The 23,574-nt window shown below is 46.7% G+C and overlaps 1 protein-coding gene across 7 annotated transcripts in view; it reads left to right on the plus strand.

Annotated features, from left to right (window-relative positions):
* TNIK (TRAF2 and NCK interacting kinase) overlaps window positions 1-23,574 on the plus strand; it is a 204,632-nt gene that overhangs the window by 149,203 nt on the left and 31,855 nt on the right. For 2 of the 7 annotated variants that reach the window (XM_068955072.1, XM_068955074.1), the window contains exons 13-18: window positions 10,021-10,131; window positions 10,685-10,771; window positions 11,997-12,197; window positions 17,594-17,758; window positions 19,581-19,820; window positions 22,051-22,157. In XM_068955072.1, coding sequence (XP_068811173.1) covers window positions 10,021-10,131; window positions 10,685-10,771; window positions 11,997-12,197; window positions 17,594-17,758; window positions 19,581-19,820; window positions 22,051-22,157 — 911 coding nt within the window. The remainder of the gene's footprint in view (window positions 1-10,020; window positions 10,132-10,684; window positions 10,772-11,996; window positions 12,198-17,593; window positions 17,759-19,580; window positions 19,821-22,050; window positions 22,158-23,574) is intronic. The other 5 variants (XM_068955075.1, XM_068955077.1, XM_068955073.1 and 2 more) reach the window with 3 other exon arrangements.

Raw genomic sequence — 23,574 nt, forward strand, 5'->3', positions numbered from 1 at the left:
CATACCCTGGATGAAGCGCTTGCTTTTGTTTTAGCTTCATAGATCTTGCATTACCGAAGTCCACAAAAGAGTAAGGGGTTTTCCCCCTGGCCTTAGCTTTCTGATGTGGTTTTTCACAAAGAAACCCATTGACTTGCACTGAAGTCATCCCAAGAGTCTGGTTGCAGGGTTCATACATTAAGTGTAATTAAATTAGCTTTCTGAAGAGATCACCGATATGTCTGGAAGAAGACTTGCAGTAAATGGATTATTAGAGCACACACCCCCATAATTCGAACAAGCCAGAGAGCCTGTTATATTTAACCTAGATCTTCATACGCTTTCTGGGTTTCTATGCAGTGGGTAGTACCCCCCAGGCTGGGCGCTCAGACACAACAGAATTGCAGGCAGAACAACTGTGTGCCACGTAGGAGCTGCATGTGGCTCTTCTTCGAGGTGGTTCTGGTAGACCCCTGCAGGGCTAAAACCAACACGGGGCAAGATCACAGGCCAAGCATTTTTCAGTCTGGTAAACATGTAGGTCTGTGATGTTAGAGTGCAGAGCATTCTGCGCTCAATAGATTGTAGGTCAGGCTTTTCTTTTTCACTGTATCGTTCACGGAGTCAGAGAACTGCTTTGAGAGAGGGCAAGATTTGCACGTGTATGGACCGAGAAATGCCGTGCACCAGTAAACGTTTGTCTAAGGACTGTCATACGGAAGTTGAGCTCTTCCATTGTCAGTGTATGCTTGCTGCAAGCAGTACAGAAATGGAACAGCAGCCGAATAAAAGCAGACACCAGATTAGCTGAAATCCTGTAATGAATACAATACTTGCCAGTGTATTAATATGTTCTCTTCACATTAGAAGAAAATTGTTCGCTCTGTGTGCCGCTTCCTGAGCAGGTTTTGAATGTAGGGCTCTAATCCTCCTGCTAAGCCGGGCGAGCTCTGCCCTGAGCGAAGGAGGTGCTGCTCACAGGGGGGGCTGTGTGCGGCTCCAGCAAGCTCAGCTGTTTTTCCCTTGCCCTTTCCCCTTGTCATTAGAAGCTAATGCCCCTATATCCAGTATTTAAAATCAATGCCTCTGTTTCTGGTGACTGTAACGCTCCCCGCGGACTCTTCACTCATTACGTTCTTCCTCCCAGCTGCCTTAAAATGTTTGGATCTAAAATTAAAAAGGAAATATATTCTGGAGCAAGCGGGTGCTGAGAGGAAAGACCCTTTCTCTCTCCTCTCGTGTCTGAGAACTGATGAAAAGAAAGTGCAACTGTCATCGAAAAGCATCCTCTGCCTGGACCCGATTTGGGCGTCAGCGGCATGTTTGATTTCGGGGTTGCGGGGGGAATTACTGCTGCACAGCGAGCGGAGTGCCCGGCTGCCCCCGCCTCCTCCTGCAGTGCAGCCTCCCCTCCAGGGCCTCTTGTGTCTGGGGCAGGAGAGAGAAGCGGTGCGTTGGCAGCAGCTAGCCCTGGCATCTGCATCTCGGGTCATTGCAGCAGCCCTTACCAGGAAGCTGGTGGTTTGCTCAAGGTGCTGAAAATAAGCCTGCGGTAGTGAACAAGCCTAGCTGTTGGCATTTTACAAAACGATTTATCAGTTTATTGCTGCTCCTGCATCTCTCTAGGTTGAATTTTGAACTGTGGATGCAGTGGGCACAGCCCCAGGATCCAGGGGTTTGGCTTGGGGAGCTGCAGGTCAAGGGGGTGCTGGGCATGCACTACAGTGGGTTTCAGATACTCCTAGGTTTCCTGCTTTCTCTGGGAGAGCGCCTTGGAGTTGCCTCTGGACGTACATAGTTCTCCATCTACTTAGAATAGTCTGGCTGGGTAGGGGTTTAGCCTCACCCCATCTCTAACCAGTTGGTAAAATGAGCTCCCCTCCCTGTTAGATGCCATTTGTGGCACGTAGCTGAGAAACTATGATGAGCATTAAAGCAGGAGTGTTCAAAGAGGTATAAACCTCTTAGTATAAACACCATGAGCGGTGGCAGTGGTTAGGAGGGACTGTTCCCAGGGGCAGCTGATCCCAACGTTGCCTGCTGCAAGCTTACGTGTACCTGCTATTGGCTGCGGTAGGAAAACAGAAAAAGAGTAGAGGCAGAGCTTAGCAATCACAGAGTTTCATTGCTCCTACAGAGTGTGGGACAGAGAAGCCACACAAGCAGCTTTGAGCATTTTCCACCTGAATTTCGTGCCCATGGAGGAGTCTCAGCATCAGCCCTGGGGAATGAGGCTGCCTCTTTGAGGAGACATTAGCAGCGGTGTGTGTTTCCTGAGCTGTCCCACTAATTCTGGCACAGATAACCATAGTGGATACAGAGTTTAGTCTTTATATGCTTCCCAGGTATTTTGAGGCAGCAAGCATCTGATGGCAGACCAGAAGCTACCCAACGGTGGCTGTTACAAGCGATACCAAGTTTGGTATCGCCGTCAATTCCCAGAGGCACCCCGTGCACTTAGGCAGTTTCTGTTGCTGCACTTCTGCTCCAGAAGGCGGTACTGGTCCGGCTCTCTTACCTATCACAGCAGCAACCAAACACTTCAGCAGCAGCCGCAGGATTTCCTTCTGGCCTGACGCCGTCTTTTTTTACACTAACTTGACACTAACTTTGGTTGACTCTTGCCTCTGGATTTATTCTGCTCAGTGGGAAGCGAATTTGCTCTGTGCTGCTTTACAGTCTGACTTGGAGAACTGGGTGCGGTCAGTGCAAATAGCTCTCCTAGGCAGCACTGTACCAACAGATCACTGGGAAAAGAGACCAGAGGAAGATTCAGATTACTATATTTTCAAAATAAAGCTGACCTTTAAAACCCAATAGAGCATCCGGGACAAATAAACACTTGGAGCTCGTGGCTTTTGGGCCTCCTCAGTCAGCCTCTTTAGTACTGCCAGACATGTCACCGTGTTTATAGAAAGAGCTGTGACTCATACCAGAACGCCGTGAATGTGGCCAAGTTGACTGAGTGAATCAGCGAAGAGACCCAAGTGCAGTACCAAGAGATTTGACTTTAGGAGGATGCAAAGCTCAAAAATGCCTGGAGCTAATTTGTATTGGAGATTCACAGTAAAAGAGTTGGAGAAAGGCCAATGAGTAGGGTAACTAGTCCATTCCTCTGTCAGTGCAGAACTTCAGTAGATTTTCTTTTGTTTTGTCCAGTCTTGTTTTCAAATACTGCCAGAGAGGAGAATTGCCGCCATATTTATTTTTCCACCTACTAGATCATGATCAAGGAAGTCTGTTTTTTCTGTTGCCTTGATGTTCCTAAGCCAGGATTTCCATACTTTTCACAAAGTACATCTCACTTCAGGGCCTTTCTGGGAAACAACATCTCATGATGTCGCTGCAGCAATAACATCAAATGTATGCATAAAAAAGTAAAGGATGTCTGCTTGTCTGAGTATCTACTAGTGGTGTCTTGATGCACTTCATGCTGCCCCTAAAAACCACGGCCATCCTTAGCAGGTCTCCTTGAATCTATCATGTACTTGGGTCTCTTTTTTCAACAACTGACCAATTTCCTTAAGAGTGAATTTTTTTCTGAGCAGCCTAACAGATTTAGATTTGCAGCTGTCATTAATTCCAGTGGAAATAAAAATCCTCAAGCTAGCTCTGGGGCTTCCCTCAGATCTTGTCTACGTCATTCTGGCACTGAAGGTGTCACAGCTGGAATTCAGTCATTCCAGAGCAGAATAACTATGCCAGAGCAGAATGACAAGGCTTCAGCCTTCCTTCTGCCTTGTTTACCTGTTTTCCCTGGTGGTGAGGGGCAGATATTTGGGGATTGAAGCCCGTGAGCGCAGCCGTACATGCCAACAGGCAGCAGGGAAGCAAGCAGGCGCTTCATGGAGTAGGAAAGAGCTGTAGAAACACACTGCAGTGAGTGTCTGGACATGGGTCCTTCTCTAACAATCATGCATCAAATCGGCATTTGAATGCACGGTTTGAAAATTTAGGTTTGATGTGATTGAATACACATATTTTATTATAATCTTAGGACAAAACCTCTGGAAGCATACTCAGTGAGGTGTTTCCTAATGTCTGAGTAAAAGAGGTTGCTAACCATACACTGGATTTGTAAGAGGGTTGGGTGACACCTCAAACCAGCTGTAGCCTTTTGACTCTGGAGGGAAGTTGATGCCCCAGGACATGGGAGCAGTGTAAGTGCACTGGCAGGGCTCCATGGGACTGTGGGAAAGCCAGAGATTACAAGCGCTCCCTGACTGTTTGCTTTTGTAGGCTGAGAGCAGCAGAGAGTTACCTTCAGAAACCTGTATTGGTCCAGAGATTTTGGTGCATCGTTGTTGTTCTGAAAGGAAAGCAAGAAGGCCTAAAGGCAAAAGGGGACTCCATGGTGAGGCTTTTCTTCCTGGCTTTTGGGGAGCAGAGCTGCAGCTTTGTTTTCCCTGGTGCAGAAAGCTCGTCACGTGAATTCAAGATGGGCACCATCTTGAATAAATAACTGCAAAAAAAAAAAAAAAACTAAAGAATATCAGTAGATCAAATAGCACTAAGCATATATTCATGTGATACAGTGAGGTGAGTTGGCTTGAATATGTTTTGATCTTTCCCTATATATATCATTCCCTAATAAGCCCTCCATCCGCTCCAGGCACAGAACGAACCTTGCCAACTGGGTTTACCAGCAAAGCTCCAGCTGAACGGTAGGAATAGCACACCTCACTCTCAGGAATATTAAGGATACTGCAAGACAGATCTCTGTGCAGACCCCTTGGCAGAAGTGGGCAGATAGTCAGGGAAGATTTTACATAACAATGTTTTTATGTCGTGTTGTGGATTTTTTTCCTTTCTAGGCAGAAAACAAAGATCAGATCTTTACAGAGAACATACAAGACAAATGTAAGCACCTTACTGTGTACATGTCCAGTTTCTTTCAGTGCAGTTATAGGAGCTGGATGTTCAGTGGATAAAAAAAATAGCTGCAATTCAATGAGATATTAACCGGCTAAAGCAAAAGATCATCTACTGGAAGCTCTTTTAAACAGTGCACAAAATTTCCAGCAATCAACCATAGATCAACTTATGCCAGCTAAAATGGGGGTTGTTACATGCTTCTGCATATGCAGGTATCATCTAGCTTGCAGGAACACTTGCATTAGCCTGACAGTCTCCTCACACTGATATGGATCGTGATGGTACTGCAGTGATCCTGGCGGTAGTCCCCTTACCCGCGTACAAGGGAAGCTGCGTTACAGCAGGTCCTGCAGCAGATACTCACATCTCTCCAGTTTGGGTTTGTTTGTAAAGCTTGCAGAGCTCACAGCTTTTGAAGCATGAGCCTTTTCCTACATGGAGTCTCACTCTTGTCTCTTCATCATGATCCCAAATAAAAGTTCCCACAACGGTTCAGAGCATATAAGGTTCCCATTTGCTATGATAGGAAGTTCTGACCTAGTTTTTCTACCAGTAGGAAACACGTCTCTGTGCTTGGTGCGTCAGAAAAGATGATGTTCCAGGCATACTCACTCTTTCCCTGGTGGCTGAGATAAATGAGCCTGTCACAAAAAAGGCAACCACCTAGAATATTTGTTTTCATTTGTTACTTGGAATTCCCCATCTACTGCTTCACTGGCTCATGCTAGCATTTGGGAGCAGGAGCCAAGATTTCCAAAAGCAGCTGCTTGCAAATGTTACTGCCTCTCAGCACCTGCCAGTGGGTCACAGGGTGGCTCTAACCTTGCGCAGCTCTGTGATTCCTCTGACTCCTAAATGTATCTGATACAGCAAAGTGAACTTGCTCCTTTGAAGTCCTTGTTTCATGCCAGACCTCCAAGGGCCTTCCCACTAGAGGCTTTGCCTTCATATGTCTTCCTTCATCAATATTTAAAACCTGTCATTTCTAGTGCAGCACAAATAAAATCCCATTTGGGCTTACAAGGAGCTGCATATAACTTTACCTGCAGAGTTATATAAACACAATCCTAATTAATTGGTGCTCTTGCCTTGCATGAATAATAGATCTGGATAGCGTAAATACGTACAGTAGATCCAGGCTTAGAGAAACCTGGGAAGTGTGCACTCTCAGTGGAAGGGGAAGGAAGGGCAGAAAACAGAGAGGAAAGGAGGCAAATGAGGAGAGATATTTGAATCTTTCACTTCATTTTTCAGCTGCATCTTGATGATTTTAATCCCTACTTAAAATGGGGTGCTTTGTCATCTCAGTGTTGCAGCTGAGTGCACCCAGTGCGGGTGGGGAGGGCACCAGGGTGAGCAGAGGAGGATGAGAAATCAGTGCAGTGCCAGAGGCTTTGCGTACTCCTTCATAGTGCCAGGTCCTCTCCAGATGTTTGCCAGCTGCAGAGGCAGGACAGCCTGTGGAAGGCAGCTGGGCGCATCGGGAGACGGGGAGTCTGCTGATTTCTAGTAGCTCTGCGGAGACAGCCTTTAGGTTGTTTAATTGAAGTTGCTTATAATGTGACCATGACAAATGACTTACTGATAGCATGACGTGACAAAAGCACTGTAGCACTGGCAGGAAAGCACAAGTTAGCTCCGTATTTGTGTCCTAGGTAAACCAAAGAGCCAGGGCACAGAAGTCCTTTAAATATCTGGAAGAGCAGCTGGCACAGCTCCGAAAGAAGACCATGCCCAGGGGACTCGACTGCCAGTTCATGGATTTAAATAGGTGTGGAGGAGGCTAGTGGTTAGATACGTGCTTTTCATGGAGAGACCAGAAATGGGGCAGGCTCCCCAGGGCTGCTTCGGGGTGTGCTTGCCTGGAAGGATGGAAGGGCACTGCTGCCTCCCTGGGAAAAACAGAAAGGCTTTTTTGTTCTTCCTGGCATGGATTGGCTTTATTTGCTGGATTGGAAGTAAAGACTGATCAGGTCATTTTTATCTGAGCAATAGCTGCAGCATTCAGGGCCTTACCTCCTGCCAGTCAAGCCCAGCCTACCCAAGCATTGTGTATTTTGTTATGTAGCATGCCGTTTTAACAAAAAGCGTAAAACCCCAACCTGCTCTCCCCAGAAAGCTGTATAATATGCACAATGGGTGGAAATTCCAGTAATATGTATTCAGCCAGTCAGTCAAAAGCTACGTGCTCCTCAGGGCTCGGTAGTCTCTGAGGCCCCTGTGTGTTATGTGAGCACATAGAAACGGTGACCTTTATTGACAGTTTTCATCAAAAGAGGTCAAGGGAGCACTCGCAAAGTTAGGAAATCCCATGTATTACTGTTAATGCTGCAGAGCTAGCATATCCCAGTGGCATATCCTGTGTAATTTCTAGTGTTGAGCTCAAAATAAAAATAGCCATATGTTACCACTACTCTCAAAAAGGACACGTGTACGCGAGTAACACATGCATCTTGAGCTTACGTGGGTAGTGCGACTGAATGTGCGTGGCGTGGGACATACCAGAGTCTGTAGCTAGCAGTTTATTTCAGGTTTAATGTAATTTTCCTTCCCTGAGAAGAGTTAAACAGCACTGATAAATATGGCTATAGACAGCACTAAAGCTATGTTAGAGCTCTTACGTTAAGCTAGACAAAATCAGCAGCTCTGAGCAAGATACCTGTGGACATTACCTTCAGATGGGAAAGTATGAGTAAAGCAGACAATGACTCTTTCATATACTGTAATGTAGGGGTGTATTTAAAAATTATTTTAAGTATGTACTCTCTCTCTCTATATATATATATACGTATGTATATTTTATCCATCTATCTATCTATCTATCTCAAATCTATTTATATAGACTGTGCAGGTTTACTGCATATGCATTTTTGTCTCCAGATAGCTCAGCCAGCTCCTTGGGCAGAGCCACTGTAGTCAGCTGTATATTCGAGACCTCCGTATGATGTAGCTAACATACTGCATTTCAAATCCCTTTAGCGCCTTCCTCGCCATTGCAGTCTGCTCAGTCACTGTGTATCTGCAGCGGCAAAAATGTCTGATTGGAAAAAAAAAAAAAAAAAAAAAAAGAAGAAGAAGAAGAAAGAACCTAATCTTTTATGCTTCAGTGCGTTACCTCCCCATTACTGCTGCATGCCTGCTCGGTGCAGTAACAGATGAAGGTACCACAGGCCACAGCGTCCCCCGTAGCCAATATTTGCATTTGAGTGCCCTCTGCCGATCGGCCAGCTGCACACCAAGGGGCTGATCAGGTGCGATTGCAATAAGCAGGTTGCCTGGAAGTTGGTCTTGGTGGTCTCTGGCTTTCTGATGGGTCATGCTCCTACATCCCCTTGAACCGACCTAGAACTTAAGGCTGCCTAGTGTTTTTGCTTAAAGCTGCTCTGGTGCGGAGGGGCCTGCTGCCCCGCTGGGTTTTGTAGCCGAGGTGTTGCAAATAGGTTAGGCCTAAACCCCTGCTCGTGTGGACAGGAAAACAGAGCAACTGGGGCAGTTTGAGAACTGGGTGAAAACCAGGGCAAGAGTCAGGCCCGCTGGAGAAGTCTGTTTGCAGCAGATACCTCCCTTTTGCACTAGGCTCATCACCGTGGTGAGCTTCTCACCACTCCGCGTTTGGAGAAGGGACAGCCACCGTTTTAGGGCATAACTGAGAAGGTGCTAGCACCTCACTAACCGTGCAGGTATAGGTCACGGTGCTGTGGGATTCAGTGGCCTACTGAAGCTTCTTTCAGCCTCTCTTTCCAAAGGTTGTTCTACCATAACCTAGGGAGCCCCAAAACAGTCCCCAGCAAGGTGCCACTTGAGAGTCAGGTGGGTTTGTTCGCAGGCTTCTTCTGGGAATTGCATGTCTTGGCAGTCGCTTCTGCATGCTGATGCAAGAGGAGAAACTTCATGGTGTGATCCCGGAGAAGCATAGAGCTGTCCAGGTGGATGGAAAGGATGACAGTGTTAGTGGGAGCTGGGAGATGTTCGCTGCGGGCGTTACTTGAAAGGTAGGGCTGAGATGGGCTCTCGCTGCAACGTACGTCCTGCCAGTGCCGCCGCTGCCAGTATGGGCCATCCTGGGATGCCGGTTGCCTCGTGTTAGTTGATGTCGCCTGGAGTGGGGCACCAGCATGCCCTATGCACCCAGGGCATGTCGCTGGAATAAACTTGTGAGGGCTCAAAAGCACTATACAGTAGCCGAGCTCCAGATCTCCCACCCTTGGAACAACGAGCTTGTAAGGGAAAAAAGTTATGAGTAGATCTCTTGGGAACTTCACAAAGGAAGAAAGATTAGCATCTTCCTTGAGCAATTCGAGTCAAAATCTCAGGTCAGCCCGGAGCAGGTCATAGACGATCATCAACCTGAAACACCTTGGGGTCACTAGTGGCAAGGATGGTACAGAGCTGAGTAACCTGTGGTGCAGACCGGGACAGGGAAACTGGAACAGCCCTGAGAGTGGCCCTGAGGACATGAAGCTGCCCGGCTTGCACTGTAGTTTAAGGCAATTGAAGCAATTCAGCATCGTGCTAGCTAATTATTTTTACCTCTTTAGTTTCTGTCTCAAAGCCTGCAAGGCACATTAGAAGCACATTTTCCCCCTTTGCTGTGATCACTGTTGCGCATAGGACCTTGAGTGGCATGTAATTACGAAACAGTATTGATTTCTAGAGAAGAGGCTGTAAACGTACAAGTCCTTCTCATAAAAAGCAGTTTGATCCTCAAATGACTTGACCAAGAGCCTTATTTTCCTTAGTAAATAACATGACTGACTGGTAAGAATTAAAAAAAACAGTAATAATTGGATTTTGGGGCTTCTATATTAGCTTTTGGTCTCAGCGAATGCAGTAGGGATGTATTCCCTTCTCAGTGGGCAGTCTGGTTCGCATCAACAGGGCTGCAGTTTATTTGCGTTGCTCCTTGAAGCCCAGCAGGATGAGAGGTAAACGTGGGCTGGTTTGCTGTGCTGAGGGAAGTGACGGCTGCGTTTGCCAGAGCAGCCGCTCAGTCCCATGCGACGAGGCGGTCCATGAGGTCAGCGGCCACCATGACAGGAGTGTTATGGGCTGCTGGGCAAGACGCTCCCAAAAAACCATGAGAAAAAGGGCTTTGAGTGCCCAAGAAACTCTTTATTTGTGTCTGCCAAGATCTCAGTGGCTCACCTGTGTCTTTTGCCCCTGCAGCAACAAAGGCGAGAGAAGGAGATGCGGAAGCAGCAGGAGAGAGAGCAGCGGCGGCACTACGAGGAGCAGATGCGCAGGGAGGAGGAGCGGAGACGTGCTGAGCACGAGCAGGTACCCCTGGAGCTCCAGGCCGGATCGGATCCTCGTGACCTGGCTGTGCTCAGCGATCACAACTGGTTCAGTTCGGGATGATTGCCCTTAATGTGAATTCCTCTTAATTTAATAAGTTAAAAGGCAGATCTTCTCATAACACTCACGTTTTTTGCCACTACAAGCACTTGAGCGTAAATTTGCTTAATTGTTAACACTGCGTGTGTCGCTTTCCACTGTCGTAATTTATTTCTGTGTGGATCCACTTGTTTGCCCGCAGATGTGGAGACACTTGACGTTGAGTTTTCCCACCCTCCCATTCCCAGCGTAGGGGTTTGTGCAGTCCCTAGTCCATGTATGTAGCCCTTCCCTCCCGGAGGCCCCTGTCCCGGCCGTGGGAGCCCCGGGGCTTTGGACAGTGGTGAAAGGACTGAGAGCATCTGGGCTCTGAGGTGGGTGGATATCTGTGCGCCAAGACCTCCTCATGCTCCTGACAGGCTCTTCCTCTTGGGAATTACTGGGTCTTTTACCTTCTCTCTCTTTCTCCTTTGCTTCTTGCTGCCCGTGCCTCCAGGAGTACATCAGGCGACAGTTAGAGGAGGAGCAGAGACAGTTAGAGATCCTGCAGCAGCAGTTGTTGCAGGAGCAAGCACTACTTCTGGTAATGGGGTGGCCCCATCGCTGTCTGTCCGCGTCGCGCTCGCATGTGTCCACCCTTGTGCGCCCGTGTGCCCTCAGCACTCCCGCGACACGAGACGCAGAGCTTGCCCTGGCAGATGCCTTGCAAATGCCCCCGGCTATGCCGATGCAATTACTCGCGCGGTGCTCCGGCCCCTGCCCGCAGTGCTGAGCCGGCCGTAACTTCCCTTGCTGCGCTTTGGCCTCTCCGCTGTGCCTGGCCTCGCACTGATTTCGGGCTCCTCGCTGTGCACTCCTCTTATTGCATCTCCTGCTGTAGCATGGGCTTGCTTTTGCCTTCGTTAGAGGTGCAGACCCTTCCTCCGTCCCACGGTACCTGTTGCCATGTCGTTTTTAAGGCTGTTTGCCGCGTGCTGGCATGTAATGAAGCTGTGACATATCTGCACCCAGCAAACCCACCCTGCGATGCGGACTTTGGTATTTTGAGTGAAGTTTTTTGTTTTAATTCCTTCACAGGAACATTGTATGTTCCCTCTCATGCTGTTCACATTCTAGACTTTTTTATTGTTATTTCATTATTTTTTTGAATTGTCCTTTTTTAATGCTGGTAGCTGTTACTCTCACTGCGTTTTCTTGTAACCCACAGGGATTATTTGTTGTCTCTCTTCCCATTAGTTTTATTTAGGGGAAAGAAAAAGAAACCTCACAAAAGTCCTTGCCTTTTAAAAAGGCACTTTTAAGAAAAGCATTAATGAATTAGTAATTAAACCTCGCAAAGCCCTAGGGATTGCGAAGGATCATACAGTTGGCTCTGCTGTGCAGCTGTTGCCACAAACAATAAGTTGGTCTTACAAAGTGCTGCATAGGCTCAGCTTCAGTTGGATTTTGTATGAACTGATAGTGTTTGATCCTTTGTTATGCCCATCTGGAAGAATCTGGGCAAAAACAATGGTAACTTATAAGCCCTATGAGAACGTTATGTTATGTGATCAGTAGCTGTCTGGGACTGCCCGAGGGATTCAGATCCTGACCTCCTGTTTCAAATGTGGATTTAAAGTCTCCATCAGTGAGATTACAGCTACTTAGCACTAAAGTGCCTTTCTTAGACCAAATCTGCACGTGGTTTAGGAAGATGCAGTACACTTGTATTTGCAGCCTTTCAGTGCCGAGGTCATGCATTTACACGCTAGCCAGGCCCCATCCTGGTGGCACCGTGCACCCATGTTGCTTTGTTGTTCTCTGGATAGGAATATAAGCGCAAGCAGTTGGAGGAGCAGCGGCAAGCGGAGAGGCTGCAGCGACAGCTCCAGCAGGAGCGCGACTACCTGGTCTCCCTGCAGCAGCAGCAGCAGCAGCAAAGGCAGGACCAGAGGCCAGCAGAGAAGAAACCACTCTACCATTACAAGGAAGGAATAAATGCCAGTGAGAAGCCAGCGTGGGCCAAGGAGGTAGGAGAGAGGGAGGAGCATGGTGGGGCTTGTCTGCCTCCGCAGAGCTGGCTCCCCGTGCACGCAGCTCTGTCTGAGATGTGCGTGGCAGACTGTGCGCTCCTGGCTCTGCCTTTCCTCTCGCTCTTCCCAGTACAATGCCATTAGCTCTGCTGGAAACACTGCCAATTAAAAGCACTCTGTGTGTGTGTGTGTGTGTGTGTGTGTGTGTGTGTGTGTGTACATATGTGCATGGGAAGAGGAGAGTGCGGAAAGGAGATTTTTCCAGAAGGAGGAGCCTCCTGGACTCCCCACAAGCTGGGGACTTGCAGCCATGCGAGATGTAGGCGCTGGAGACTCCTCTTTCTGCCATAGCCGCTGCGGAGGAGGCAGAGCAGTGGTTGTGGCAGGGCTTCCTTGCTTCCTGCTAATTCAGCTTCCCCATAAATAGGGCCAGACAGCTTTTCTTCCTGTGGTACGGTTTGCGTCTCTTGGGATGACTGGTCCTTCATGATTTTCAGGAATGCAAGCCACATTGCTGTTTTTTTTCCTTTCCCCCGACAAAGAGAGGGAATTTTTTTAACGACTGTGAGATCTTGACTATTAATTATTGCCTGACTGAATAGTCTTGAAAAGATATGCGTTGTTGTCTGCAGTGCGGTTTCAGGATCATATGCAAACACTTTTTTTCTCCTTAATCTCTTTATGGTGATTCCAGTAAGACTGGTGCCCACTCTTGCTATTACTGTTTCTAAAGTTCTCTGGATTTTGTTAGTTCAATTTTGTAACTCTGCTCCTGGGCAGGAAGATCTTTTAATAACTCGCCTATTCTTCACACTAAGCAGGATCGTTGCTCTGTTGCCAAATGTCTGGCACCCTTTCGTCCTGGCAGAGATGCAATGCGCATCCAACACTTAGCTGTCTTATAATCTTTCCAATTCACAGCCTTCAGCTAGACTAAATCCACAATACCTGCAAGCATCAAATGCTCAAAAAATTCAGTCAGTTATCCTTTGCTAAGCAGAGAGCAACAGCACCAAGAGTTAATAGCATTTCTAAACCATGGCAGAGGCGAAGAAAGGAACAGTCAGTTCCTCACATGTCTCAAGTTAGATGTGAACTTCAAAAACTGTGAACAATTTGCCTACTCCAGATGAAAAGAAAGAACATAAGGTTATGCCTGTTTCCTTTCCTGAAGTATAAGATTTTGCTGACAGTGAATGCCCCTGCCAGCGTTTCGTCACAGAAGCTTCAGGATCCTTCTCAACCCTTCCAGTGGAAGAAGAGTTTTGGTAGGTGGTCTCTGGACAAGGAGTTCCTGTCTAAGACCGATGTGCCAAACAACACAGCTCTGAGCCACCTCTAATAGGAGAGGCTTCCAGCTAAGTGGTGCCTCCACAGCTTTCTGCAAAATTAGGTCTCTACGGAACATCTGCAGAAGTGTTAACAGAAAGTAGCAAGGAGGAAAACGGGAGTAAACTCTCTTCCGTTGCCTCGTTTTAAATAAATCATCTAGAACATTGCTAAAGTACCTCTGGCACTGTCTTCAAAACTATCTATAACAAAGATCTATAAAAAGGGATCTTTGTCTAGGGTGAAGGATAAAAGAGCTGAATTTGACTTTCTTTTTCAAATATAAAGTTCCATTACATTAAGGGGCTGTACAATGGGAATAAGAGCAACAGCATATGGACTCATACACTTTGCTGAAATCATAGGAGAGATGAGATTTCCTGTTGTTTTGAAACACCTTCGGCTTCCGATTTGGCTGTCCAAACCATTTATTCTTTACCTGTGTAACCGTGTCCAGTTCATAATGAAATGCTCCAAGTGGCAAATTTACCTTCTTTTGGGAGCAGTAGTTTGATGCGGCGCCCCTACACAGCAGCCTTGGGAAGTTCCCATAGCTACTCCCCTCACCTCCATAGCCTGTTTTATCTACTTCACGTAGTCCCATTTTTCACTTTGCTGCATATATTGAAGTATCTTTCTTACTGGCTATACAGATGGCCAGACTTGCACCAGTACTTATTATCAGCATGCCATAGTTGTTGCCGTAGATTGACAATTCCAGTATCCAATGCAAACATGCTAATTCAAGAGAAATACTGAGAATTTATTTTTCCTTTTGGAACTGGGAGGAGACAAGTCGTAGCAGACAAGTTTATGTGCTTCAGCCTATCTATACAGCAAATCACTGTGTCAAGGAAGTCTTCTTAGGTGTAAATTCTCTCTGCCTGTGTTTCTACAAGCCTGAAACACTGATCAAATGGTCCCTGCCAACACGCATAGATGCAAATCCTCATCTGCTGTCTCTTCAGCTCACCTTCCCATGAGTCTGCAGGATTATCCACGGGAATGTTGCCGTGGGATATGGCTTGGGTGTTAGCCCAAACCTGGCCTTTTTACCCACACAGATCTCCTCTTCCAGTGAAAGACTAGCTGAGCCCTTTCAGGCTTCTTGTTGTGAGCCACCAATATTCAAGCCAGGCATGTAGCATTAGTGCTGTAAGTAGTAGGACTGTAATATAATAGTAGTATTAATATTAGTACTATGTGTAGCAGTGCTCTGTTACTGACCGTTCTGCTGTGAACCAGTGTTTGCTAAACAAAAAGATGTCTGGATCTCATTTTTCAGTGAAAAAGTACCTGCAGCTTATGCAGCTAAGGGACAGGTTTGGACAGGTCCCCAGCCATGGAAAGAACAGTTTCGAATATGACCTTACGTAAAGGAGCAGCGAGGGGGATGTTCAACTGGGCATCTTCAAAGGGGCCTGGGTACACTGGGCCTGGCTGTGTGGTGCTTCTTCCCACCAGCGTGGCGCCTCCGTGGGTGCCCAGAGCTCAGCTGTGTCACAAGCAGTGCTGGTCTCTGCAACAGCCAACTCGCGTTTCGGCTCCCCCTTCAGTCCCCTTGGATTTTGTTATCCTTCTTTTGCTTTGAAATAATTCATGGCAGCTTTAGCTGCTTTCCACTGGGACCTCCAGAGAAGCTGCTAGGGATGTTTCCCATTTGACGTAAATCTTGAATTATGTAAGAGACGGCTGGTGAACAGGAGTGATGATGAGTTCCTGCGGAATTTGGCGTTGCAGACTGCCACTTTTTCCCCCTCTCTGCCTAATGCTGTAGTCAATAAGGCGCCGTGGAGCAGAACTGGAAAGCCCCAAGCGGGTCATCCTCAGCGTGCTGGTGGAACAAAGCGCTTCATGAGGCGATGCTGGTGGTCGGCAAAGCAAGCATCTTTCTCCTTCCCGGTTCACAGACATCCCCATTTCATTACTTTCCTGCCTTCTCCCAAGCTTTGAAATCGTCCGTAATTAGCGGCATGTTATGGCTTGGCGCTCTGCCGACGAGCTCCCAAAAATAGCCGGAGGAATCGATGGCGTCGCCTTTGGCGGCTGTGGTGAGTGCCAAGGCTTGGATAATGAGCAGGTTTCCTGGAGCTCCTCTGGGGCAGCTGGCAGCAAGCCTGTCCCAGCGCTCGTGAAGAGGCTGCCTTGTTCAGGAGGAGTTTGCCTCCCCTCCCGCTCTCATCCCTGTCCTCGCGTGCACTGCGAAGGCCCCCACAGGCATCACTGAACCGAGCTCTGTGCAGCCTCTGGAGCCAGCGAGCAGTGCATGGGGCAAGTTGTGAGGTCCTGTCAGGCCCCAGCGGTGGCCCAGCCGGTCACTCGTGAAGAAGAAACTACCCTTCTTTTGAAGAGAAAGAGTCCATACAACAAGAGTCTCATACCTAAATTTTAATCTGACTTCTGCTCAGTATCTGAAATAGTGAAAGCTTCATTTTTATTAATATAAAGGCTCTTGTATCTCTGTCATGAATATTTATTTTTACTTAAAAGAAAGCTATGGTTCTTTCCAAGCAGACCGATTTTATAGTTTTCATTTTTAACCAGACATTTTACATGGTGGAATTAAGACATGCTAATGGTATTTACACGTTAACGACACATAAGTGAAAATATATGTCAGATCTTTCGTTTAGGTATCAAAAATTCTGCATAGCGTGTTGCGTGAATATCAGCGCATGCAGTCTAATCTCAGTAGCGTACAGATTGCACATATAGCTGGGTTAGCTGAAACCATCGTATTTCCACCAAGAGTACCTGAAAACAATGGGCTTTGTTTTAATGTCTGTATCAGTAATAGGGTATTTTTCCTTCCATACATGACAGGGTGCCAGGCTTGCTAAATCTAGGTCAAAGCCTGATGTTGTCTGGCTGCCATGTTTATTCCTGGATTCAGTTCTAACAAAAGCACGCCTTGTGGTGTTTACAGTAAAGGATCCGCTTGCTTAAAGATACATTTATGGAGAAGCAAGAGCTGCCTCTCAGAAGTCATCTGCTAGACTTGAGGCATGCACCTTCTTGAGGCGTGCACCTTCTTGAGGCATGCTTCCTTTAGTGGAAGCTTTATTTTTCCATTTCAGATTTGCAAGGATGAGTTACGCGCATGAGATCTAAATAGTCCTTTTTTGGACTCTTTAAAATGCATTTATTGCACAAGCTGCTGGGTGACTTGGATTCCATAGCGATGCAATAACCTGATATATCTACAGAGAAAAGAGCTTCCTGCGTGGGCCTTGGTTTTCAATTGTAAATGGCTTTTTTATGGGTCTTTCTTACCTTTTAGAAGCTGGAGGTACCACTTAGATTTCCTAATGATATCTATTTATGGTCTCAGACTTCACTAATACGGCAATCCAATGAATCCTGCTGCTCTGTGTTTGTGCAACATATCGCAGCCTTGTCCGTAATGGCAGTCCCTTGGAGCAACGCTACATTAAGCCTACAGTGATCTTGGCAGGACTGTGAGCAGCGCTTTCTGTGCGAGTGTGAAACGCTGAGTACCCTATACAGCCGCTCCGGTTTGTATAATCACAGCGGAGGGTGTCCAATACACAGTGAAACAAAATGCTGAGCCTTGTCCACATATGAATTGAGCAACTAGCATCGGGCCGCAAGGGAGAGCATCTGAGAAAGCAGCTCCAGTTTAGGCTCTTGATGGGGGGGGGGGGGATAGGGGGCTGGGTACTCCCTTAGGAAGTGAAGGGGAGGGGGAAGAAAACTGATAGAGGCAAATATGTGATGGAGCAGATAAACCTGGAGCGAGTAAATGGGGTGAGGGAGAAGGAAAATGAGGCAAAGGAAAACCGATACAGATTGCAGCTTGTCTGAAGAGTTTGGGACTGCCGAAATCCAGACTGGAGCGTTTACCCAATACAGAAGTCCTTAAAGTGCTCAAAGACCTGATGCGTAAAGGGACCCAGTCCCTTGGTTCAGGGAGCAGAAAATAAGCAGGAAATACGATCATCTCTTTGGAAAGCAGGCCGAAAGGCTGTGCAGTAACTAGAGCATGTGGTGGGGAGCCAGTGAGGTGACTGGTGTTGATGGGCTCTCTTCCCATGTTGCCGCAGGTGGAGGAGCGCTCCCGACTCAACCGTCAGAGCTCACCGGCCATGCCTCACAAGGTGGCCAACAGGATTTCCGACCCCAACCTGCCTCCTCGCTCCGAGTCCTTCAGCATTAGCGGTGTGCAGCCAGCCCGGACCCCACCCCTCCTCAGACCCGTGGACCCACAGGTAATGGTGCTTCCGCCCAGCAGGCTCAGTTACAGAAACCAGGATGCTCGGGGTGCCGGTAAGGTCATGAGAAAGGCTGAATTGAAGGAAATAACGTCTCGCTCCGTGGCTTCTCACGTGTTTGTGAGTAAGGGCAGCATCTACATTCATGAATTGATTCTTCTTTTCACCTCCATGTGTTAGAAACATCATGCTGGGTTATACCTTCCTTTGAAGCATCAGGTACTGGTTCCTAGAAACAAGCTGAGGACCTAGAGGAACCTCTGGTCTGCGCCAATAAGGCAGTTTCTCTGTTCCTCTTTGGGTCTGTTTTATTTAAAGAACTAAAACCTCAGAGCCTGGTACAAAAGGCCTAGGATGCTTTGATGCTAAGGACCATCAGAAAGAGATTTTGCTTTCTTTGTTACTTTACTTCAAACTTTTGTTTGGTTTTCCATCAAGTTAACATCAGTCACAAGCACATTCAGAAAGGGCAGTAGGTTGCAATGAGGAGGAGAATCGTGATTTTAAAAGCTAATCCCAGTCACAAGGTCCATCAGTACCCCACCACGGAAAGTTGTGAGCGTCAGGGCTGGGCCCAGTTCAGCAACCGCAAATCCTGCAGACTCAAGCGGGGATTTCAGAGGGGAGGAACCAGGTTTTTGGTCCAGACTCACATGGTCTTTCTATGGGGAAATGTGCTGAAAAGTGCTGTCCACCTGTGGTATGTGCATCTGTAGGTCAGCAGGACAATGCCAACTTTAAATAAAATACTGCCAGGGAAGCCCTTATACAGGTATTTTTCCCCAGATATATAATCCAAACTTAAATCGTAAAACCCCACTTCATAGCAGACTCTCTAATTGACCAAGCACAATCTGTTTTTTCCTGACTTCTTTGAAAATACTGCACTCTTTCTGGTGACATATCTTGTCCACAGCTGCAAGGGTTTTGTTTGACTAAGATACTAATGAAAAAGTCACTTGAAATCCGGGCACCCATGTACATGTATGCATGTACGTATAGATGCAGAAATGTCATGTTTACCCTGAAATAAAGGTTACAACTCCATGCTGCGTCAAAGAAGGGGCCATTGCAGACTTTATAGGGCCCTGGGAAGGAGCTCTAATATCATACTCTGATTTTGGGAATGTCTCAGTTTCTGTCACGTGGGTGACTTACTTTCACTCGCAAGCCTTAGATGTATACGATTCATCCGCAGGATAGGGTGCTACCTAGACCTGTAGAAACTCATGCCTCAAGATATTTTTTAAGCCATCTGTGCCTCAGAGTTCCTGAATTTTTTTTAATTATTATTTATTATTGTTTCCTTTTCTTTATTTTTAACAACAAATTCCATGCCAGACGTCATTAGCACAGTGTTAGAGACACAGACTCAATAGCTTGAGATTCAGCAAATGCTGGGCAGGGCTGTGAGCGTGCATCCTGTGTGGGTGCGCTTGCTGGAGCGAACAGCCTGGCCTCACTCTGCGGTATTATTTCCAAAATGGTGTGCAGTGCTGGAAGTAAACACCATGTTGCAGGGCATATGCAGAAATGGTCAGAACTGAAACATATGGATCTGACTTGGGCATTTCTTGACTTTAAAATGCTGAGCTATGCAACCTTGATTTTTTTTAATGGTTTTTGCATTCATTTGGTGCGAATCAGAAGTTCCTGAAACCAAGGCAGTGCTGATGTCAGACTGAGGGGGCTTTTTAGTGCATCTGAACTGCTAATCGATTTTTTTTTCTTTTTGGAAAACAAATCAAATTTTTAATATTTTTTTCTAATTTATTTTTTCCATTTTGTACTGATAGTTCTGTTTTGACTTGGTGCTTAGATTCCACATCTGGTCACTGTGAAATCCCAAGGAAGCTCCTTGTCTGGCTCTCAGTCCCTGCATGAACAGCCCGCCAAGGGGATGGCTGGGTTTCAGGAGGCTCTGACGGTGGCCTCTCACCGCCCTGAGATGCCAAGGCAGAACTCGGACCCCACCTCAGAAAACCCTCCTCTGCCCCCTCGCATTGAAAAGTTTGACCGAAGTTCTTGGTTACGGCAGGAGGAAGACATCCCGCCAAAGGTAACATTACCGCTCCTCCCTTTCAGCACGGGAAAGAGGCAGTGCCAGCGCTGCTCCGTAGCGTTGCCCACTGGCGGAGAAAGTTCTCGAGCCACAGAGAGTCCCAAGCAAATCTGTTTCTCTTCTTCCCCTGAGGATAAGAATTCATTCTGTTTAAATAGAATTGCAGGAACATAAAATGGATCATACTCAGTAAGACGGGTCCTTTTAGCTCAGTGGCATGCCTCCAGTTGTAATCAATATTTGATGGAAGACTTGTAAGGGCTCCGGCACCTTTATACCTCTGTTGACATTATGGCAGCATCTGGCAGTACCTCTTTAATTAAGACTCTTCTGGTCCAGTGTTTCGATTGCATTGTTTATATACCTTCATTTTGGATGAATTATAACTTGGCCATTAAAATTCCCCTTATAGTGAATCAGCCCTCAGCCTGGGTGGATTTTTGCAGAGAAAAAATATTACCAATTGATTAGCGGCAGTGGGGCAGATGATAGTATTTGTCCATGATTGAGAGACGGTTTTTCTTTGGTTTAACAAGTAAGTGACTTGCATTTTTAAGAGCAAAATGTCAGCTAATAGGCTCCGTGGTGGTATGTCACACGCGATTTTAGTAATATTTCTGTTTCTGCTACCACCAGTGATAAGTTGCATCAGCGCTTCCTTAGAAGGAAAAGCAAGCCAACAGCTCTGAAGACCCAAGCCCCCAAAACCCATTACCTGTAGAGACAGCCGCCTACCTGTGACACCTCTGCTCACAAATGATGATCCAGCTCAGTCCTCAGATCCTAGTTGATGAGAGCCGAAGTAGCCTGTCCTCACTATCAGATCCTTGACGCTGATCTTGAAAATCCCTTGGGGTTTAATACTGGCTAGGTTGAAAACAACACTGTGTGGTGCTGCTTTTTGCTCAAGTCTTTTGAGAGCAACACCTATTTTAATTACAGTAATGCTCTCTTCACTCAGACCACAGTTCCTGGTTCTTTCAGGCCCTATGGAGTATACGCCCCTTCATTGGAGGAAAACCCAAGCTGTGGAAAGGCTCCCCACACCGAACAGCACTTCACGTTTAAAGCCATTGTATCAGCAGCAATACCCATGAAGTCTGACTTCACATTTTACTGACCAAAATAAATTTGATGTGATTCTAACCGGGAACAAAAGGACTGTCACGTGAGCCTGGGCTGGCTGTCTCTGTGGTCCGGTGTCTTGTTTCTGCCAGTGTTTATGACTAGATGCTTCAGAGGAAGGTAAAAGAAACTTCAGGAGTCATGATTGCAGAGTAACCTGCCCACCCATACAGGGAATTTCTTTGTAATGAATGTATAAGTTATTGCTAGCTCTGCCGCAGAATATAAGACTGTCTCTCTCTAAATCATTTTGGCTCGCCTAACATAGCTGTGTGTTCTCCAAAAAAAACACCTAATCCTTTTTTTTGCTAACCCTACTGAGCTTTTGGCCTCTCTATTACCTGGTGCAAAGTATTCCCCAGGTGAGTATTGCCATACCTCTTTCTAGCAGGCTCAAGTATGGTGTATTTTTCCGCATGACACTGCTGCGTGTTGGTGCACGGCGATTTCAGAGCTAGGATGTGATGAGCGGGTGCCGGCATGCCAGCCGGGGCAGGGCCTGGGTGAGGCGCCGTGGCACACGCAGGCCCAGGCTTTGCTTTGGCTTGATGGAGAGTATTGAGCAGTTCAGCCTGGATCTTCCCACTTTCAGCCCTCTTGTTTAACCACCAGTCAGCACGTTCTCTCTGATACAATGTGTGTGTTATATCCGATCTAGACACCCCTAAAAACTCCACAGTGGCTGACGAAGTGAACTGCATTCAGAGCGTTATCTTAAAAATACCACACTGTGTTTTTTGTTAAATTTAGACTACTTATATATGTATATATGTGTGTACACATTCAGCTTTTGGAAAAGAAAAATTATTTGTTTGATGGTAACAGGGCTGCTTTGTGTGTTGCTGAGGGCTTTTCTGCAGGGAACGGCCCTGCGTTGCACATCTTTGCAGCTCCTTTCTGTCTCACGCTCAGGTGGTTCCTCGTAAAAGCCGAGAGCGTTATGTTTTATAATTGCTATAAATATTGCATATCTCTCAGTAGGAAATCAATTATAAATTGAGTCTTAAGGAAACGCTGAAGCCTAATCTCTCCGAAGTGTGAGCAGCAGCCTGATTTAATTGGGTGAACTCGGTAACTGTGACTCTCTCCGTTTCTTTTCCAGGTGCCTCAGCGAACCACTTCCATATCCCCCGCTCTGGCGAGGAAGAACTCCCCAGGCAACGGCAGCGCACTGGGACCCCGACTAGGATCCCAGCCGATTCGCGCAAGGTAGGGGAGGTTGAGTGCGGGGGGCAGAAATAGCCCCTCAGCATTTCCCGTAGCTCATTCCGGGTTTCTTCCTGATGCACCAGCTTGCGAGTCCTGTGAGCAGAGTGGGAGCACTGGTATACGACCTAACCCTGATGGTGAAACGGTGAAAACAAGAGATTTGCAATACTTTCATCACAGCTTAGGGCTGCGATAAGCTGGGGTCCCATTCATTAGTATTTTGTATCACACCCAAGGGCTGTGAGCTTTTGGATTCCTGGCTGTTTTGCTCCCTTCGAGCTGGCCTGAATCTGTTCTTGGATGACCAGGGGTTTGTAGCTGGGTGCCGTGCCTATTGCTGTGGAATGGAACAAGAATTTGAACGATTTAGTGGAAACAGGTCCTAGTTCTCCCAGCATCGCCTCTTTGTGTGTAGGGGGAATCATGCCATACGAAGCCAGTGGGGAGATCTCAGTACTACAAGTTTCCAACTAGTCAGAGCAGCAGATTTTCACAGGGAAAGCCTGAGTGTGCTGGGGACATGCACTGGTACGTCGTGGTGAGAGCCAGATCCTGCTGAGATAGAGATCAAGTATTAAATCTGTTTTGACCTCCTAGGACTAGGATCTTTTCCCAGCTAGCATGCCACTGACGTTAAAATGTTACTGAGGAAGACAGAGAAGTAAAGACACTGGTAGACAGGTAAATCTCCGAATAAACATGTGATCTATGTAGCTTGATATGATGGAGCTCTTTAGTTTCCATTTCCTGCCTTGTCCTTCTGGGGTTAGGTCAAATAGTGAATGCTGGCATATTCGTAGCCATATGCTGTGCTCTGTAACCAGCCTTTCAGCATATGCCTTTTTCTTTCCAGCTGAGTGCCTGAATCACGCATCAGCAACCTCGCATACAGCAGGCAACAGCTTAAGTAGCTGGCAGGGATAGCAGAAGGAGGAAGGCAAGAGTCTTTTTTTTTTTTTTTAATGAGAGAAAAAAGCATTTGTATCATAGATTTTTTATTGCTCAAGGCTGAAGCAGTCTGAGTTCTTGAAAATGTTGTTCTTTGAATTTAATTCTTAAATAGTAATTTAATTTTAATTTTCAGGCTACACCCTGAAAGACAATACAAAATGCAGTAGGATGTTGGACTATGTAGTCCTAGGATGTGAAGGTCTTGAGAGTAAAAATGATAGCATAAGACTGTAGGATTCAAGTTGAAGGTTACAGTGTTTTCCCTCAGCTGCACGGTCCCAGTCAATGCAGGCAAATTCATAAGTTGCCAAAGTTTTCAAATACATTTCGTGAGTTAATTTCATCAGCCGTACAACTTGAGCTGGAAGCCTTCAGCTTGAGGAAGATTGAAAACGATAAGGCAGCAAAAAAATCCATTAAACTAACTAATCAGTGAAATTATAACATTTATTTCGGTCATGATAAT

Source organism: Struthio camelus, chromosome 9 (genome assembly GCF_040807025.1).
Source record: "Struthio camelus isolate bStrCam1 chromosome 9, bStrCam1.hap1, whole genome shotgun sequence".
NCBI lineage: Eukaryota > Metazoa > Chordata > Aves > Struthioniformes > Struthionidae > Struthio > Struthio camelus.